The sequence below is a fragment of the Choloepus didactylus genome, chromosome 10 (genome assembly GCF_015220235.1).
Source record: "Choloepus didactylus isolate mChoDid1 chromosome 10, mChoDid1.pri, whole genome shotgun sequence".
In the NCBI taxonomy this organism is placed as follows: Eukaryota; Metazoa; Chordata; class Mammalia; order Pilosa; family Megalonychidae; genus Choloepus; species Choloepus didactylus.
In genome coordinates, this window is record NC_051316.1 from 76,071,267 (window position 1) to 76,092,755 (window position 21,489).

A 21,489-nucleotide genomic window follows, 5' to 3' on the forward strand; every position below is an offset into this window, starting at 1 on the left:
TTAGCTTGCTTTTCTTGAAGTTGTACATTATCCTAGCTTCCAAGAATATTCTTTAAAGCTGCTCTTTGGGCTGTCCTTACCTCCAATCTACATAAAAATAATGATATTTCTGATTTCTCCCAGGCCTCCCTCCTCCAAGAGGTCTCAGTCTGCTTCCGAAAAGTCAGACCACTCTGAATTTGACCTGGCAACCAATATTTCCAAGCTCGGAAGACGAGTTTTATGTTGAAGTGGAAAGGAGGTCTGTGCAAGTGAAAAGTGATCAGCAGAATATTAAAGTGCCAGGCAACTTGACTTCAGTGCTACTTAACAATTTACACCCCAGGGAGCAGTATGTAGTCCGAGCCAGAGTCAACACTAAGGCCCAGGGGGAATGGAGTGAAGATATCACTGCTTGGACCCTTAGTGACAGTAAGTAGCTTCCAGCCTTGCCTGAACAACATTCTCAGCTCCCACTGTTTGGTTTTGCTATCATCACTTCAAGACCATTGCTTGGAAGTCATAAAAGGCAATCAGTTGTGAACAGAAGTTATTTAGTTTCTCCCCTTCCCACACCACCCCCCCCCACCAAATCTCATGTAATAACCTGTAATACGTAAGAAAACTCCATGTATTTGCATTTGCAAGAAATCAGGCGGACTGTGCTAAAATTTACCTTTCCTTGACACAGAGATATTTATTAAGTAAATTAATAGTATGAATAAGGTTTTCTAGGGCTTGTTTAATCAGTTATAGGAAGGCTTTTAAGGATTGTTGTATATCTACAAGCAAACAGATGTTGATAACTCACAGATCGGGCTTTCCTAATCTTAAAAGCCAAGTAGCTTTGCTTAAAAAGTCTTTGTAACAGACGATACTTGGAGTTACCATATAAATCTGAGAGTAATAAAATCGCTTTCTTTCATAATATTCTGCAGACCAGGCTTTTCTCTATTGCTCATTTAAAATTAGATGGAACATCTAGGGTTTCCTTATAGTACTGAAAGTTTTTGATCATTCAGTAGAGAGTTTTAGTTTGATTAACAGAGAGTTTTAGTTGGTGCATTTTGCCACCTGTGGAAAGACCACACCACTATTTCTTGACCACACCACCTACCACTTAAATCAGGGACTACTTTGGTGCCACACTACCTCCCTATGTCTGAGGCTGTCTACTGCAGCTTGCTTTCCACTTCCTTGTTCCAGGGTGTGGAAGCAGACACAGTATTTTTCTCCAGCCATTCTTTTCTTTTGCCAGTGACTCATGGAAGTCTGAACTGTGTTATCAGTGTTTAGGGATTCTTCATCACATTTTAAAAAATTATATAATTTAATAGTTATAAACCAGTTCAGAGAATAACACACATCCACATTCCTACTATCCAAAATGAACAATTATTAACAGTGTGTCATATTTGCTTTCAGCCTTTTTGTTGATTTGTGGAAGTAATAACATAATACAGATATATCAAAATTCCCTTTGACCATCATCCCTACTCCAGTTCTAGTCTCTTCTTCCCAGAGATAACAAAACTATGAGTTTGTGGTGTATCTTTTCATTCAATTTTATATAAATATAATACATATATATACCAGTAAGTGTACATACATATACATATCATAATTCGTCTTTTTTGAATAAATATGATTTTTTATCTATCCATCTTAATTCATTTAGATCTGATATCTCATTTAACTTCGGTATAATATTCTATCTTATGATGTATCATTTCATTTATCCATTCCCTTTTAGAATGGACATTCAGGTTGTTTTCACTTTTTTTACTATCATAAACAAAACTGCAGTCACCATACTGATACACGTCTCCATGTGTACTGATGTGAGAGCTTTTCTGGACATAGGGTATATGTCAAGAAGTGGAACAGAAAGGTCATTCCTCTTTGAAATTGTTCTTCAATGTGTTCTCTGTCCAGGACTGTATGAGTGTACCACTTCCCTTGTATTTGTCTCTTTTTCTATATCTTTTCCCTATATCTGTATCACTTGATATTTTCAGACATTTTTTTTTTTTGCCAATTTCAACGGCAAAAAATGGTACCTCGCTATTAATTTCAATTTACATTTCCTTGATAATTAGGAAAGTTGAGTATCTTTTCTTATTTTTATTGGACATTTGGATATCTTCCTTTGTGATATACTTGCTGATATAACTTGCCTGTTTTCTATTTGTCTTTTCTTGTTGATTTATAGGCATTCTTTTTTTTCTTTCAAATTTATATATTTTAATAGATAATTTTACATTTTACAATGAACATGTGATATACTTTTGGATCAAAGGTATTTTCTAGTCCATTTTGAGAAACACAATTTTGGTCAAACATAAGTTCTGAAAGTGTTGTAATCTATCAAATGCCTATTACAGAGAGAAGTTAGTGGCATAGGTATATGAGATGATCTCGATCATCTAGATGCTTGGCTTGTTTCAGAAAGAAACTTAGATATAAAAACATTTGTTCATAAAAAGTTGCCCATGGCAGCATCAGCCTGTGGCAGATTTCGTAGCCAAACTGGGGAGGAGGTGGGCTGGAGCTGAGGCAGAGGTATCCTAAGTGAAATAATGTCTCTTTAAAAATTTCTAGTTCTCCCTCCTCAACCAGAAAACATCAAGATTTCCAACATCACTGACTCCTCGGCCATCATCTCTTGGACGATACTGGATGGATATTCTATTTCTTCTGTTACCATCCGTTACAAAGTTCAGGGTAAAAATGAAGACCAGCACATTGATGTGAAGATCAAGAATGCAACCATTGCCCAGTACCAACTCAAGGGCCTGGAGCCCGAAACAGCTTACCAGGTGGACATTTTTGCAGAGAACAACATAGGGTCAAGCAATCCACCTTTTACTCATGAGCTGATGACCCTCCCAGAATCTCAAGGTTTGTGGAGTGGACACAGGATTATTTTGGGAGAGCATCAGAAAACCCCACTCTTAAGATATTTACTCCATTGCATGTCATGCGATTTCATCCATCTGTCCTAGTAGATTTCACCGTCTCCAGACATGTCATTGAAATGAAAATGCTCTGGGGAAGGACTTTATCATTAAACCTTGAGATGAATTAGCCTAGTTTACCCTCCCTTCCCCCAGCAATCTAAGAAGAAAGCTCGGAAGGAATATGCATTTTGTTTCCATAGAGAAAGAAGTATATGGAACTCGCTTAGCAGACCACAGGCCTCTGTGTGTGCTTCAGTGGGAGACCCAAGAACCACCCTCCTCTCTTTCTCAAGATGAACTCTTCTTTTAGCTTCAGTGACAAGATACTATTCTGAGTTTTCTCCTATTTGCTGGTCCTGGTTATTATGTCTCCACCTCCACCACTAACCCCACCCCAGAAAGAGTAAGCTCTTTAATATAGATATCTCCTCAGAGGGCCAAGCACACTATGCCTGCTGTTTTGAGTGACCAAACCTGTTGATTGATAAAACTTGCCCAGTGTAATTAAGTGTGGGCAGCCCTGGGAGCACCTTCACTTCTGTAGTTTGTGCGAAGGGCACCCCCTAGTCCTCTCTCTCACAACTCCTACAACAGAACGTAGATAAAGGGGCCATAGGAAAGGGAAATGGAGATTTTTGCCAATTTCTAATTTGGACTAGAGCATTTTTACAGAAAATCTTATAACACTAAAAACCTCTTGGTTCTCTTGGACGGTTGCCCAGGGCTTAAGAAATAAAACAAAGCAAGCTGTGTTTTCAGTGCTTATTCTTTGGAACATGTTTCAAATGTCCATGGAATGATGAATCTGGCAATTAAAGAGAATGTAAAGAGAATGTAAAAGAATTTTTGGATCACAGTCTTCACAAATGCATGATTTTTATAATTATTTTTGTTAAAAATGTATACATACCTTAAATCCAAGCTACACATAAAATGCAAACAAAAATTTTTTAAAAGACAAAACAAAACATAATAAATAATCCTTCACCATTCCAGACATCTCTCTCTGCATGCACAGATAGAAGGAAATTACATATATATATATGTATCTATCTATCTATCTATCTATCTATCTATCTATATATATATATATTCATATAAAAATACTTTTATAAAGATGGGTTCATGCTCTACATGCTTTTTTAATAAAAATATATTTAGTTTAATTTATTTGACTTTAAATAACGAAAAGAAGCAAAAGGATTAGACCATAATCTTTAATAGTTTATTTTGACCTGAGCCCTAAATTTAGTGGTTTTTCTCTTCTATCTTTTCCTTCCTTTCTTCCTTGCTTCCTTCCCTCCCTCCCTCCCTCCCTTCTTTTCCTTCTTTTCCTTCATTGGGTATTCTCCGGTTTTCTCTATCAGCTCTTAAAAACAAGACAAAAACCAAAACAAATAACTTACAGACTCTAAGCTCTTAGTATCATAGAAGCTTAAAGCTTTTCTAGGTGGGGAAATTGAAGTTTGGGGAGGTTTTGTTTTTCTCCCAAAGTTATACATCTAGTTAGCCAAACTCACTATTGTTAGATAATGCTCATCTGCTTGGGTCTCTATTTGGGAGTAAAACTTGGACGAATGACAACTAATGATTAGCATACTGTTATTTACATTTTGCATGTATATTTTTTAGATTTTCAATCCTGATGGGTCAAACTTACCTCCACTGAGTTTTAGAAAATAAATGAGTAGCTCAAGGTCACGTAGCAATTACATGGCAAGGCTAGGGCTGTCAAGATATTCCCATAACGTCATGTCTTCTCCCGTAGATGCCCTGGCCTATCTCCACTAACCCAGCACCTTCACTTCTGTTCTCTTGTGCAGCCCCAGCAGACCTTGGAGGTGGGAAGATGCTGCTGATAGCCATCCTTGGCTCGGCTGGAATGACCTGCCTGACGGTGCTGTTGGCCTTTCTGATCATGTTGCAATTGAAGAGGGCAAATGTCCAAAGGAGAATGGCCCAAGCCTTCCAAAACGTGGTAGGGTCTCACCTTTCTACAAGTTAATAAGTGCAAGTCCACATGCATGCAGAACCTTCATTTTGTAGATGTGCACCAGGAAATTTTCTTGTAAAGAAAATATTTCCCTTAGGCAAGTCTCTCCTGTTTGGCTTGTATTATGAAATGGGAGTAAATAACATGACTATATAATTTCTTGTCTAAGCTAGAACAATTTTGAGAGTGAAAACGGTGTTCTTAATTCTGCCAGAAAACCAAGCCTAGAACAGGAATGTCCAGACAAAAATAAGATAGATGGTTATCCTAGTGATAAATCAAAGAGAGTAATCTTGCAATAGAGTGAAGTGAACATTTTTGGTACAGAATGATAAGAGGATAGCCAGACCCTTCGTGTGACAGGTAATGGTATACTGTACTAGACAAGTTTTTCCCACATTTTCCTATTTCCCATTTCCATATCTCCCTCAATCCTATCATCCCTCATTTACATAAGAATTATATAAAATGTGTGTGTCTCCCATTCCTAGGTACTTCTTCAGTCTGTAGTCATAGTCATGGGCCCTTGAACTGCCTCATTCTTTCATCTAGGAATTTTGACCAGTAGCAAAGGTCTACAAAATCAAACTCTACCAATAGACATCCTGCTTGAGTCCTTTTTGTATACTCCAGCTTGAGCATTTCTCTACTTTGTGGTTTCAGGCTCTGTAAAATTAATTTGTACCCAACTTTATCAACTCTATGTGATGCATTAGGTACAATTACATGTTTCAAATGAGGTACACCTTTGTGTATAAAGGAGTCTCCAGAGTTGCTTTTAGTGGAGGGCAAAGGAAACTTCATTGTCTGCCTCCATGCCAGAGCTGGCTCAACTCAGGCTGTCGCCAGAGAGAAAGGACCAGGCAGGAGGTTGGGAGCGCTGGAGCTCACCATGGCATTGGTGCTTTGTTGCGGCATCAGCAGCAGCCACTTGAACTCAGGAGAAAAGGAGACATTAATGGGCTTTGCCTAAACTCCAGTACTCCTGGGGCCAGGGTCTCTTGTAGAATGGATTTGAGAGTTTCTAAGTTTTAGGAGAAGCCAGAGAGAGAGGGAAAGAGAAAAAGAAGAAGAGGAGGGGAAGGAGGGAGGAAGAGGAGAAAGAGGGAGAAGAGGGAAAGGAGAGTGAGAGGAAGGAAGCAGAGAGGGCTGAAAGGAGGGAGGTAGGTGGAGGGAGTTAAGAACCAACCAGGATAATTCTAGAAAAGCTCTCAGTTAAGCACATCCCATGACTGCTCCAGAGAGTATCTCTGAGTTCAACAAACCAGGACTGAACATCTGTTAATTCTACAGCAGAGTAGAGCATTCAAGTAGGACTAATCTAGGGGTGGAAAACACGTGGCATACGTGCTGTTATTCCCCTCCCTCACCTGTTGCAGACATTGCCAATCACTCGGGGCACGCTTTCCCGGGGAGGCCCAGAACTGTGCCCAGGCAGCACTAAAGGCAGCCACTCCCAGTTCTTCAGAGTGGGCTCGTGAGATGAAACCTGCTGGCCGCCCCTATTTTAGAACTAGATGTCTTGTTTCTTTCTTTTCACTGGGTGTGGGTACAAACCAGGAGGTATTATACACCTTAGAATTATGAAAAATCTTGACACAAAACCATGAAAAAATTATTTTTCCAGAGGGAAGAACCAGCTGTGCAGTTCAACTCAGGAACTCTGGCCCTGAACAGGAAAGCCAAAAACAACCCGGATCCTACAATTTATCCCGTCCTTGACTGGAACGACATCAAATTTCAAGATGTGATTGGGGAGGGCAATTTTGGCCAGGTTCTTAAGGCGCGCATCAAGAAGGATGGGTTACGGATGGACGCTGCCATCAAGAGGATGAAAGGTCAGTGCTTGGCCACATCGAGTCAGCATTTCACTAGGTGGAGAGAACTTAGCTTCCCGTTGAAGCTTTCCCCTATGACCTTACATTCTTTAAACAAAAATGTTGGCATGATGACAGTTATAGCTGCTGTGTGCAACTGAAGATAATGCTTCCTTCGAGTTTGAGCCTGTGATAGTGAAGATGTAAATGTGAAGGCAGGGACTGTATAAATACCACTGTCTTGATTCCTTGGGATGTGAAATTACAGATTCTACATCACACACTGCTAACTTTTGGGGAGCATCATTCTTTCTTTTAATGTAGTTGTTCCCAAACCCTAGTGTTCATCTGAATTACCTGGATGGCTTGTTAAAAAACAGGCTGCTGGGCCCCACACCAGAGTTTCTGATACAGTAAGTCTGGGGCAGAGCCTGAGAATTTCCATTTCTAACACCTCCCAAGTGAAGCTGATGTTGCGGGTCTGGAGACCACACTTTGGGAACCACTTTCTTCACGTGGCTCATGGATCATCTGCTTCAAAATCTCCTGGAGATGATTGTTAGAAATGTATCCACTTGGGCTCCTCTCATACCACGTTCTACCACATCAGAATTTCTGGGGGTGGCATGAGAGAATCTATGTTAACGAGCTTTCTCAGTTATGCTTCTCTATACTGAAGTTTGAAAAACACTGATGTTAGGTCACAAGAACTAAATATCTTCCAGTTGTGTTCATCTTAAGACATAGATTGGTGCCAGCCCACTTAATAAGGTTGGATAATAAATGTCTTCTGGGAAAGCGGATGTGAAATCAACAGTGCAGCTATTCTGACTTCTGTCACCATCGATTAGTGCTGTCTGCCTTGTGTGTCATATGAATGGAATCATACAATATATATTCCATTGTGTCTGGTTTCTTTTGCTCAACATAATGTTTGTAAAATTTCCACTTTGTTACATTTCACCAGCTGTCTTGTTAAATCACTGAGAACACTAGCTGTGTCTCTTCTGTGTGAAACAGCAGGAGTCAAGTCCACCATTTGATCACGTGTTCATGTAAAGGTGTTGCTGACTTGACTGCAAAGCTGCACTATTTATTTTTTGACCTGCAGGCTTGGAAAATGGTGTGCCAGAGCAGGGAATACCATTAGCTAATAATTGGGGCAGCTCCCTGTTAAGGGCTTTCTGAGGTTGCTGATGAGTTTTCCTTGTTTTTCACAGCACTATAAAGTCTAAGATGAGAACTTCCCCTAAATCATATTGAATCATCTCGCTTTCATCGTTATTGAGACCACATCAGAAAACAAACAAAAGCAAACACAATATTATCTATGCTTAGAAATAATATGTTTCAAAAAATGTATAAACCAAAAACCTTGCCCAGCAACCGTAAAAATCCCTTTTAGGTTTTCCTACTTTAGTCACAGGAGTTCTGGGGAGCAGTAAGGTTAGCGAGAGGAGAGAGGATATAATACCTTGTGAAATCAGTTTTTATTACGATCTGACCTGAGTAGGATTTTCTATCTTGTGCCCATGTGAAAAGGTAAAATATTTTAACAGGCCATCAGGGCCAAAAATTTCTGAAGGCAGAGTGATGCATTCAAAGGAGGGTAGTCACTGAAGTATAGGGACAACCTCATTATGAAGAACTTCACTTTCACGATGCTCCCAAGGCATTGACCCCCAGGGCCAGAGCTACAGGGAGCAACCCGTGGTATGAACAGGGCACTCAACTCAGAATCACCTACCAGTCCGCCTGACAGGTACCAGTAGCCCACACGCGCCGTTCCCACAATTTCCAAGATGTTCAGACATGCACATAGCCAGTAGCACCCCACTCCCATCCCCTGAATTTGTTTTCTGGAAACAATAATAGCACACTGTCACCAACTCAAGGCTGATCATTCAGTTTGTGCATCAACCAAAGAGCTTTCTCTTCAGCCTAGTGCCTGGCGGTTCCTCCGCTGCTCAAAGTGTCACTGAAGAGACAGGGCTAAAAGAAAAGGAACAATGCAGCTCAGTTTCCTGACTACCAAGCAACTTCCATTAAAATGACATTGGTCTTTGGTTTGTTTAGCAGGAGCGGTTTGTGAAAAAAGTAAGTTAAGATTATTAAATAAAGTGAGGTGCGTGCATTATTGGTGATGTTTCACTGGAAACTTGGAATCGATTTCTCAGTCTGTTTGTCTCTGGGTGGCAGATATAGCTGGAAGAGCTTGAGTCTAAAAGTTGAGGCAGCTGCACGTCTACCATATCATTTCCCAGAGTACTGGAGGGCTTAAACAGGAACTTAGAGCAGTGGTTCTCAACCGGGGGAGATATTGTCCCCTACCCCAGGGGTCATTCGACAATGTCTAGAGACATTTGTGATTGTACTACTGGTGCCTGGTGGCAGGTGCACAGGATATGTACAGGATAGCCCTCCCCAAAACAAGAAATTATCAGCCCAAAGTGTCAGTGCAGAGGTGGAAAAACCCTGTTCCAGAGCAATCTCCTTGATTGGGAGACAGCTTTCCAGACCTGATGGTGACTGCATGCACCTGTATGTCCTGGTGAACAGGAGGGGGAGGTTGATTCTGAAGGGGTGTAATGGAGAGGGATCACAACCCTTGATTTTCTTCCCAGAATATGCCTCCAAAGATGATCACAGGGACTTTGCAGGAGAACTGGAGGTGCTTTGTAAACTTGGACACCATCCAAACATCATCAATCTCTTGGGAGCATGTGAACATCGAGGTAAAATGCTCTTTCCTGTCTCTTCTGTGAGATTAAAAAAAAAAAATGAGTTGAAATTAAGATAATGATCTTAAGAATGTCACCTATTTTTTGTTAATTGCAGTTGCAATCTGTATGTCTAATCGCATTTATAGATTGTGCTGAACTTTGGCATCTTTCTGGAGATAGGTGCAGAGGCTGTCTCTTTTGGCCTCTGATGTGGTGCAGCCATTAATGTCCCAAAGCTATCCATGATTTCTTTCCACCCCCGTCCTTGCTAATGCAGAGGTCTTCTTGGCTACTACTGCTAGGGTGGAGAGGAGTATCCTCACCACCAGAAAGAGTGGAGAGCACTGGTTCTTCCTAATCACCTGCCTTTTCATTTTTCCTCCAACCCCAAGGAAATCTGAATGTTAAATCCATCAGTGGCAACAATTTACTGTTAATGTGAAAGCACTGATGATGCTCAGGCTAAAAATACAATAATTAGAAAATAAAAAATAAGCTTATATCTAATAGTGCTATGGTTTTATCCATGTACAGTTCATGTACAATTATATTGGTATTTTACAATCCTCCTATGTAGCACATACTTTTAAAGTTCAGCTTATATTATTCAAATATTTACAGTTATTTTACAGTTATATTATTGTAATGTGTTTAATTAGCTGAATGAGTAACAATAAAAATATATGAGTTCACTTCTGCTTGCTTCATGAGGTTGCAGTTCTGAATCATACTTAATTTCTCATGGAAAAGTTTGCTCCTATAAAAAAGCTCCATTCAGTAATTATTTACAAACTTGACAATGTCTTGTTGACTTTGCATCACAAACACCAACAATAGAAAAGGGACTATTTCCTTTTCCTCAATTTATTAAACTAAAAATGTCATTTCAAACAATGTAACATTCTACGCTCCAATAGAGTATGATTATGAAAGCCAGCTCATGTCCCTTAGGTTAAGTAATGACATTTATTTTTGAGCTATTTCCTGAAAATAGTAATCAGCGGGGGACACCAGTAAATGAAAGTTTTTTTTTTTTTTGAACATCCAACAACAAAATTAAAATTTTGTTCTACCGTCACATTAAGACATAATTGATTGATTCTTGAAATTTGCAATTTAGTGAAGAAGTGAGAAAGCACATTCATACCAGAACGTAGGTGTATCTCTCCTTTTAATAAAACAAGATTCAATATTAGATTTTTTCTTTTTTGCCAGAATTTTAACTTCTTAGTATACCTTTGAAGTTCAAATTCATTTGATGTTTTAAACAATAAATAGTATGCCACAAAATCCTCATTTAAAGGACGGTATAACCCCATTGCTTTTCACTGGCTCCAGAGATCAATGTGTTTATCAGAGCAAATTCCTTTTTATAACAATCAAAGAAGAAACCATTTGTAATAAAAAATAAAAAATAAGACCAATGGACCATAATTTTTTCTAGGAACTATTGTTTTAGTTTTGCCTAAAAGTTTGAATTTTCTGGCTTCTATAAGCAAAATGTGATCCCTGAAACTATATTTCACTGACCAGTGACCTAACCAGCGATATGGTATCTTAGTATGGATTGGGGAAGGAGGAGTAGGGGTGGGAGTGAAAGCCATCATCATTGCGGGCCCTTCTGCTAAAGATGCTTGGTCAATATTTTTTTATTTTTTTAGTAATTACAAGAAAAACTAGGGACAGACTGGATTAACATGTCTGGCCAGATTAGATTCTCCATCACTGTTAAGTTAAAAAAAAAATGTGGAAAAAGGCATCCTGTATCTTTTGGGAGAGATTTGATTTCATTCTACTACTATTACTTAATAGGAAAAAGTATTTCAGGAAGCCTTCTATGTTAGTCTACATTTTGTAGGGATAGAGGAGGGAATGGGAAAGAGGAAACCCTGAATTTAAGCATGCACCTCCTTAAGTATTGCCAGAGGATGTCGCTTTTCTCCTGTCCCCCAGTTTCTATGCTACCACCAGATGTTTCTTTTAGATAAAATGGAATTTGTAAGTCACTCCCAGGGCATAGAACATCTTAAATATTCCACCATTGTTTAAGCCACCGATAAGATGATGCCCACCTCCTTCCCCACAGGCTACTTGTACCTGGCCATCGAGTACGCCCCCCACGGAAACCTCCTGGACTTCCTGCGCAAGAGCCGAGTGCTGGAGACTGACCCTGCGTTTGCCATCGCCAACAGCACGGCTTCCACGCTGTCCTCCCAGCAGCTGCTTCACTTTGCAGCAGATGTGGCCCGGGGTATGGACTACTTGAGCCAAAAACAGGTTTGTTCTGAAGCCCTTGCTTTGGACATCTTTCCTCTGAATAATTCTCTCTCGAGTCAGGGTTTAGATATGTTTATATAGGTTTTCAACCAATCTCTCTTCCTTAATACCATTTTACAATATCTGTAATTTTAATCCTTGTTAACATTTCATCTATTTTTGTAGAAATTTATGCTCCCTACTTTCAATATATTCATCTCGTGAATTTTGTCCAAATATGTATTCAGTGAGGTGACCTAAGTATCTCAGCTTGATTTGGCTGCCAATAATGCACCATGGCAGAGGCGTTATACAACCAGCAGATTTAATGGCCTATTTTTGTCTGAAATGCTTCTTTTAAGATGTAGTAGATGCTTTGGCAGTATCTGTGAGCTGAAAATTTTGGAGAGGAACTTTAAGGGAACTGGATTCTGGTGACCCCTTTTCATATTTATCCTCTCCTCTCCATTCCCCAAAGCTCTTGTCCCCAGAGGTTTGAACGAACAAAGTGAAGTGAAAAAGCACGTATTATGTTGAAAATACAAGATTTTTTTTTTTTTTTTTTTTTTAATTTCAGTTTATCCACAGGGATCTGGCAGCCAGGAACATTTTAGTTGGTGAAAACTATGTAGCCAAAATAGCAGATTTTGGATTGTCCCGAGGTCAAGAAGTATATGTGAAAAAGACCATGGTAAGTTTAGAACACAGAGACTGGAAATATCCTGTTCCTGAATGTTGCTTCTCTTACAATACCTACGTTCTGTGGTGGTGGAGACATCTGACTGTGTATTCTAGTAGGTATTGTCCTGGCCCAGTAAGCATCCTTTCTAGGCTTGATTCCTAAAATGAAAGCAAAATTAAAAAAAAAAAATAGTCAGTGTCCATATTGCCAATGAAGAAGGTAATGAAGTGTGGCCAAATAATGTAACACACTAGCCTAGCAGTCCAGGGTCCTGGGTCTGTATCCAGCCCAGTCCCCTGGGCTGCTCATTCAAAAACCTCTGAGCGGCTCCCACAACCCCTTTCATGCATAGCAAACAGGAGGGGGAAAAGACATTTAATACACTTTCCAAAAATGAAGGAAATAAATTAATGAGGTTCCTAAATCACAAAGAAGCCCTATAGAGAAATTTGTAACTTCGAAAGGTGGCATGTAACAGTTCCCTCTGCCAAAAGTGGACCCTTCACTCTTCAAGCTCAAATCAAATCCAGTTCCACCTAATGATACTCACTCCCAAGCAGTAATGTTTTAGTACATAATCTTGGGAGAACCTAGCCATATAGTTTTAGAGACACAGGGAAGCCAGACTCACTCTGCTTTTGTTGCCCACCTTAATGTGTAAAGCCCCGGAAGGAAATGCCACATCCCTCTGCTGACCACGTGGTACCACCCTCTGCTTTCTCCAGGCAGGTGGGCAGAGGCCAGAGTGACTGTAGGGCTTTGCCAGTAGTGAACCCTGTAGCTCTACGTGTATCTGGTAGGGAGGTCTACGCCAGTGGGATGGTCTCCCTTTCCAAGGTCAGTTGACCGCTAGTTGGGCTCAGCTTTCCTGGGACTGCTTAGGATTTTGTAAGACAGAGAGGGTTTTCTTACCTTTGTGGGCACCAAATTGCCTCTGGGCAGCAAGGCTGAGGAAAGAGCTTCCTGCATTTATCCTCAAATCCAGGCTTCCTTTCTTTTTATTATACTTATTTTAGTTACTGATAAGATAATATAGAAACAATATGCAAGAACGGTTAGAAAAAATATCACCCATAGTCCACCACCTCAACATGAGTTTTTCCATTTTTGTAAAAATTGCCTTCCACAAGCATATGTATTTTTGCAGTTACAATCATAGTGAACATAATGATTTTGGGACTTTCCACTCCCTTTTTGTATGAGAGTTTGAAGTGAGGCCCCTTTGGCTCTCAAAAAGCAACCCCCAGCCTTGGGTGCTTGTTGACATTAACACTTTCAGAGCCATTGGTAGCTCTCCGAGGGCTGGCTTCCAGGCCGCGCATTTTTTTCTATGCTTTCCTAGCTTTTGCTCAGTGCTGATGTTCCTCTGGAGCACAGCTGGGCTTGTCTTCTAAAGAAGCACTCACCCATCTCCGACTCCTCCCTGGGTCACCTGGAATCCTCATTTCCCTCCACAGAATCTCTTTCCTTGTGTTACTCCTGCATTTGGGGGATGTGGTACTCTGGACTGGGGGGTGGAGGGATTAACACAGGTTGAGTAACGATCAGCTCCATGACCCACGTGTTTTGTTTGGTTGCTTTCCTCAGACCCCACAGCTAAAGCTGGTTTGTATGGCCTTTCATAAAGGGCAAGGATTTGGAAGAGTGCTCAGAGGGGCAGAGCACAGGGCAGGGCTCAACTCTGTCTCATAATGATAAAGTAAAGTGTTTGGGGACGGCTTGTGGGCTGGGGAGGAAGGAGACTGAGTGAAGTAAAGAGGGAGGCAGTAGACCTGGAAAAGGGATTGGAGAAGAGCAAGCTCCTGACAAGAAGGCTGCAATGTACCAAGACACCACGAGAGGGCAGAGTGGCTACCTTCTCTGTTCTGTGGGTTTTGTTTTGTTTTTACAAGTCAGAGGTTTTCAACTCTCATTGTACCTCAGAATCATCTGGGGAGCTTTTTAAAAATACAGCTAGGGAGACTTACCACCTACGTATTCTGATTCAATTGGTCTGGGGTGGGGCTCCAGCATCAGTTGCAGTGTTGTACTAAGTCATTTGGGGTTTTACTGCCATTGGTTAACATACCAATCTCCTCATCAACTATTTATTATCCACATTGTTTCATGCTTTTGCTAGGTTTGGGGGTAACATAAGTCAGATGCAATCTTCACCTTCAAAGAGTGCACAGATAGACATGTAATGAACAGTTGTAACAGTTGTAAGCACTGTGGGAGAGGAAAGCACAGGTGACAGGGGAGCACGGAGGACATCCATGCTGTGCAGTCCTGGAAGGCTTCTTAGCAGAGGTTAACTCCTGAGTTTCACAGGAAATGTTAAATAGGTGTTGGTGATGGAAGGATGAATTGGATGAACTAGAGAATTCATTACACACAAAAGCCTAGAGGCAAAGAAGAATAGGAAATCTTTGGGTACCTTTAAGTAATTCAGTATGGCTGGAGTGTAATGCAGAAACAGGAAAGTTAAGACTCAAGGTTGGAGGGGAAAGCAGGGAAGAGGTCTTGAAGGACCTTGAATCCTAGCTGAGGATTTAGGTCTGGTCTTTATTCTTGAGATGAGAGGAACATTACAGAATTTCAAACAAAGAAACCACATGATCAGATTTGTATTTTAGAGTGATTATTCTGACAGTGATGTAGAGAACAGACTATGAGGGAGTGAAGCTACAGGTGAGAGATCAGTTTAAGATTGTTGTCATCAGGCAGGAGATGATGGTGGCCTGAACTAAGGTAGTAGCAGCAGGGACAGAGGGGACAGATATAAGTGGACAGAGTCAAAAGAAGTCAAATAAGAAAAGAAATTAAAAAGTATACATGGAACTTAGTACTAGGCAATAAAAGGTAAGAAGTCCTCAGGTTGGGAGTGAATGAGAGCAAAGATGGAGCAGAAAATGTAGAATATTCTTTGTACTTCTTAGCTGTGAAGGGGAAGAAAGAGCTAGAATGATAGATGGGAGGTGGGAGTAGGTAGGTGTAGAGTGAAGGAAAGGTTTGAATGTTGAGGAAAAACTTGAAGATGTAATGCAAGAAAGGATATTTTTATTCTTGAACCTTAAAATACAGAATGACTGTTTGGGATCTATGATCAGAAGGAACTGGGAAGGAATTGTATATTCAGGAATCATCCTTGGGATCCAAGGCAGGGCTGGTCTCCTGGATGGGTGGGATGGGAGAATGCCTGCTCCAGTTCCGAGGGGTTGAGAAAGCCTCGTAACTCCACCTCCTGACTGCCCAACCCACTGGCTAACGTAGGCTGAAATGCCACCAAGTATGGGCAAAACCCTGAGATGGAGGGATCTTTCAGTGTGGCTCATATGATTCCAGAGTGGGAGCCTCAAACCACTGAGAATTTCAGGGGACTGAAAATAAAACTTGGACATTAAATCTCCCACTTTTCAGTCCAGATCTCATTTTGCCAAGCCTGGACTCAGTAAGCCAAGAAATGGGGGACAACCAGGAGGGAGTTAAGGCCAAACATTTAGGGCAAGTGTGTGTCTGCTCCTATTCCCAGACAACATAAACTGCATGGTCTATAAACTATTCGAACATATATGTGTGTATACTGCTCCTTGAGGGTTGTAATGTTCTTTCCTCTCTTATCCACATGGTTACCTCTATGCATGTTATCTAACCTCCACTGGGAAATCTTCCCTGATCTCCTCCAGGCACAGTTGGTCTCCCCACTGCATGTTGTGGTCCCATTAGTCTTTCCCACACTTCAATTTAATTCTGGGTTTCTATACCTGTCTCCCCATTTCCAACCTCTGAGTGCCTCTGCGAGTTACTAGACAAATAAATGAGTAAATGAATGATTACCAATTCACACACATTTAAGTGTATATATTTATTCACCTAAAACTGCTATCTGAACCACTCGAGAGGAGAGTGGCTACCTTACACTATTTGCATGTATTTAAATCTGAAAACACACTTCTAAGTTAGACATACACAAAACAACAGTTCCTGAGTTGGTCATACCTTAAGTCTGTGGAATTCCAAATAGAGTCCCCGGCGGACTTGGAGTGAGCCACAGCTTCAGGCAAGCTCAGAGCCTGGGAGGAGTCCCTGTGCTGCCTAAAGTAAGTGGCATCTCACTTTGTTCTCTGCAGGGAAGGCTCCCAGTGCGCTGGATGGCGATTGAGTCTCTAAATTATAGCGTGTATACAACCAACAGTGATGTGTGAGTAAGCCTCTTCTTATTGAGGATTTTTTTTCCCCAGAAAACTATACCTCTGACAGAGGTTTTAAAGGGAAGTAGGAATGCTTATTATCACTGCAGAATAAAGCTAATTACTAAGCCGGGAAATAAATGTATCGAATTAATGAAGCCACAGAGTAGACAGTTTTCAGGTTGTAAAAATCATTGGTGATAGGCTTCTGGGTTTCCTTCTGCATGTCTGGGAGTCTTAAAGTTGTAAATTCTTGATGTCCAGAGGAGGAAGGGACATACTGGCCATCAGTGGCTTCACTTCTTGGACTGACCTCAGTGTGCAGGGCCTAGAGCAGAGGAGGCCGTACACGAGAGCCTCTGAGGGTGGGGGTTGGCCAGGCACTGGGGACTGGGGGGAGGGTGGTAAAGCCAGACGCTGGGGGGCTATCTCTGCTCACAGCCTGCAGGGACAAGTCGCAGACTGGTAAGGGGAGAAAGGGTTGGGATTGTGACTTAGGCCATCTTGTCTGTTTTTACGGTAAAAACGGAGACCCCCAAGGGCTGAGGTGACTTGTCCAAGGGGTTTTGTTCATGCCTGGGAATGGGGAAAGGGACCATCAATTACTGCCTTTAGTCCTCTGCATGATTTTGAGGCAGGGATTATCCCCACTTTTGGAAGATTACACAAAGAGGCCTCAAGAGGTTCAGTAACTTGTCCAAGATCACGAGGTGGCAGAGATGATCTCTGGCTTGGAATTTCATCAGCTTTGCATAGAACTGCCTTGCTGACTGATGACCCTGGTATCTGGGGCAGAGAATTGACTGGCCAACCTGTTTGCTGATTGTTGGTTTCACACTTGTTCCTTCTGCAGATGGTCCTATGGTGTGTTACTATGGGAGATTGTCAGCTTGGGTGAGTATCTACATTTACCTACCAGGGGAGACTCTGGGCAAATGGAGTGGGTCCTGCCAGCCCTCCCCCACTGCATAGCTCCACAGGGCACCGATTATAGGTGCTGCTACCAGATATGTACATGTTTACATGAGTGTGTTTATTCCAATGTTTCTCTTTTTGAAAGCCCTGTATCTAATGTCATATTTAATACTTACAACCTGGGGGCCATGAACTTCATTAGCAGGCTAATTATATCTGCTTGTGGAAGCATGAATACAACAGAATATTGTTGTATAAAATAATAATAAAATTTTAAAAATGTGCCATTAAAAGTCACATTTTTGAGGCCACTTAATTGCCTGTGAAAATGTTCATGCCAAAAAAAAAAAAAACAAAACAATCAAAATTTCACATACACTGTGATCCCAGTCTTACAAATACACATATGGAGTACGGGGGGTGGGGGTGGGGTGGGGGGCACAAAAAACTGGAAGGCACTACTTAGAAAGGTAATAAAAGCTGTTGTGTGTTTTTTAAAATACATTTTTATTGTGAAATTTAACATAAAATTAACAGTGTTAACTTTCAAAGTACGATTTAACAAGTAGTTAGCAAATTTCAAAGACTGATTTGGATTACAGTTCCACAATTTCAGTTATGTCCTTATTGTGATATGTAACATATATACAGAAAGGTGATAACTTTCAACATACTTTGAAAGTTATCACCTTTCTGTATATATCTTTTTTCATTTTTTTTGTCTTTTCCAAGATTTTTACAATAAACACATATTGCTTTTATAATTAAAATTGGACAATAGCAATTATAGGTAAAATAAAAGGTACGTAATATAAGTATGGACTTCCAATTAGAAATAAGATATATGTCATTGGTATAATAGATGTGCTGTGTGCAGACAGATTTTGGACGAGAAACAACACTGTATGCAAGGTGTGATGAACCCTGCGGGAGGTCTTTCCACTGAAGGAGAAGTCACTCTTCTGTGTGGTCTGGAGCGCAGTCCAGTTTTGATATAGAGTGGGCTTGCAAAGGAAAGCAAGGCCATGCCAGGCGCTCACCCTCCCTTGACATGCCTTGTCTTTCTTTCAGCCTCGTGGGCGGGAGGCAGTCGGCTGCTTTCAGCCCAGAGCAGGCTTAAGGCGGCAGGGTTTCCTGTCTTCCAGGTGGCACTCCCTACTGCGGGATGACGTGTGCAGAACTCTACGAGAAGCTGCCCCAGGGCTACAGACTGGAGAAGCCCCTAAACTGTGATGATGAGGTGTAAGCCACAGCATGCCCTGAGGCCATTCTACCTTACCCTACCTCCTGCTCATTTCTTGGGCAGGCCGACTCTAACAAAGGAGTCATCTGATACATACATGTACACATATACACACCCCATTTATTGAAATCCCAAACAGTAAAAAAAAAAAAAAAAAAAAAGCAGGGTTCCTTAATATTAAGGCTGTTATGTAATGAGCAGGGAATAACAGGTTTCCAGTATCAAAATCTAGAAGGAATTTTAAAATGATGACTCTTAGGGATGTGGAAAATAACTGGAATAAACTCATGAAATTATTCATGAATAATAAATGTATGACACCCTGATTATTCAGGGATAGAGATTTCAGAGCTGTTAGATTAAGGAAGATGGATTTCCTTTTCACGTAATCTTACTTCTGCTAGGATTATTTTTCAGGAGTAAGAATTATTCCTGGGGAAGGATGATTTACTTTGGTGATATCCTCATTCTTAGAACTAGCTATGGTAGAAGCATCCTGTTATAGTTAGAAGGGTTCAAGGCTCTACTCTAAAATATCCTCTTACACACAGGTTGAGCAAATAATTTCTTATCCAAAACGGGCGATTTCTAACAGTGAGAACAATGTCACTAGTACAAGGGGCATAAACCTTGACTGTCCTGGGCAAACCTGGGTGTATCTGGAGCATCACTGGGTACAATTCCTAAAATTCCACCTTTTATAACTCATTCTGTAAGGAATGGAAAGATTAAGAAGTTAATTAAGAATGGGAAGTCATTAAGAAACTTTTAATAAAATACAGATAGCTCTGGAACTTATGATACCTTAGACCAATGGTTCCCAGCCTTCTGGGTACATAAGGTTCCCCTGAGGCATTTGCTCAGTATGTGGAATCTTGAGCCCTGTTCCCAGACATTCTGACTCTGTAGGTCTAAGTTGGGTCCCAGGAATCTGCATTTTAATAATACACATAGTTCTGCCCACATTCGAAAAAGCACTGCTTTACACCAGTGTTTCCCAAGCTATGTTCCACAGAACACCAGTGTCTTGAAATATAGGAATAAATGATACCAGAAAAGATTCTGTGATCACTTAAGTTTGGGAAGATTCATGTTGAACAAGTTTTTGTTTTTTTGTTATTTTTTGTTTTGTTTTAAGTCAGGATTTCTCAGAGCTTTTACTATGCTAATCCCTAAGAAGGAGATGCAATAGTATTTCATGAATTTATTTGCACACACTTATCTTTTTAACAAAATGCTAACATTTGGGGAGATGTAGTGTTCCAATGCAAATGCTACCCTAGCTATATAACCCAGTTTTTCTGGATGATACGAATAGCTGAGACCAAGATCCTGTAATAATGGTATTAGGGTAGGCACAAAATCTACGGGGAGAAGAAAGGGGACCTGAAGAGGGAGATGGGAGGCCTAAGGAACTTCCTACTCTTGTCTTCTGCTGGCTAAGCTTAATGTGAGTTGTGCACCTACATTCTCTTCTGTTTTCCATCCCTGCATTTGGTCATGCCCAGGACTGAAGCACAGTCATAGAATTTACCCTTTAACTCTATTTTTTGAAGGTATGATCTAATGAGACAGTGCTGGAGGGAGAAGCCTTATGAGAGGCCTTCATTTGCCCAAATATTGGTGTCCTTAAACAGGATGTTAGAAGAACGAAAGGTAAGTATAGAGTTCAAACCAGAGGTTCTTTAATTGGAATTCCTGATGTGTCCCCTGTGGCTAATAAAATGTAGTTGACACAACTGAACAAATTCTTCTGGGTATACTCCTAGGTATTATAGGGACATAAAGAAGGATGTGCCCCCTCATCCTACTCTAAGGAAGTTACAATTCGGGGGTGGAAATAAGATTTTAATAAAAGAAACAGTCACACACATTAGAACAATATATAGTATTAGTCCATTAGAGGGTGAAGGAATCATATCCATCATATAGCCTGATCCTCTAATTTACAGATGAAGAAACAGAGAGGTGAAAGTGACTTGTCCAAGGCAAAGTAGCAGGCAAAGCCTGGCCTCAGGTTACAATGAGAAGGGTGAACCCTGTAAAATTTCTAGAAGGTAGTTAACTATACTGATCTGGGGCTCCAAAGACAAGTCTGGGTTAGGGAAACATACTTTGAAAGTCACAAAAACCCAACTGGCAGATAAACCAGAGATGTGGGTGAGATCACCCAGGGAGATGTGAACACCAGAAGCAGACAGACTAAGGACCTTTGGAGACATTTCAGGAGGGACCAATAAGCGACAATGCGAGGTGGCAGACAAGATGGTGGATTAGGAGAGAGAGCGCAAATTTCTCCTCTGTGAAGAACACCAGATAAAGGACAGAAAGTGCCTGAGAACAGCAGTTCCAGGGTTCTGCCGCTGGACAGGGACTTCTACACCAGTAGTGACTGTGTGCTTGGAGAAACTGAGAGGCTGTATTTGGATGAGTTTTTGGCCCAAAACACCAGTGGGGAAAGGGCAACCAGAGAAGCAAACAACACAAGGGAAAGGGCAGCCTGAGTTGCAGACGAGTGTGTTGGGGAGTACCCTTCCACATCCCGGGCATCCTCCTCAGTACCTGGTGTAGGTGATAACTCTTCACAGACCCGCAGCCAAGAGCCCATGTGCCAGGCACTGGCCATTGTAGCAGGCAGACGATCATGGAAGGGGGTAGCTTTCCATGCCCCATGCAGACATCTTTGAAGCTGGCTGGGAGACACCCCTTCACAACACTGTGGCCAAGAGCTCCCTTAAGGGATTTCAGGATT

At 41.1% G+C, this 21,489-nt stretch overlaps 1 protein-coding gene across 3 annotated transcripts in view; it reads left to right on the top strand.

Moving 5' to 3' along the window:
- TEK (TEK receptor tyrosine kinase) overlaps nt 1-21,489 on the top strand; it is a 136,698-nt gene that overhangs the window by 108,274 nt on the left and 6,935 nt on the right. For 2 of the 3 annotated variants that reach the window (XM_037798400.1, XM_037798398.1), the window contains exons 12-22: nt 124-411; nt 2,581-2,880; nt 4,763-4,917; nt 6,560-6,770; nt 9,374-9,484; nt 11,559-11,749; nt 12,306-12,419; nt 16,520-16,590; nt 17,433-17,473; nt 18,640-18,736; nt 20,294-20,393. In XM_037798400.1, the coding sequence (XP_037654328.1) occupies nt 124-411; nt 2,581-2,880; nt 4,763-4,917; nt 6,560-6,770; nt 9,374-9,484; nt 11,559-11,749; nt 12,306-12,419; nt 16,520-16,590; nt 17,433-17,473; nt 18,640-18,736; nt 20,294-20,393 (1,679 nt within the window). The remainder of the gene's footprint in view (nt 1-123; nt 412-2,580; nt 2,881-4,762; nt 4,918-6,559; nt 6,771-9,373; nt 9,485-11,558; nt 11,750-12,305; nt 12,420-16,519; nt 16,591-17,432; nt 17,474-18,639; nt 18,737-20,293; nt 20,394-21,489) is intronic. The other variant, XM_037798399.1, reaches the window with a different exon arrangement.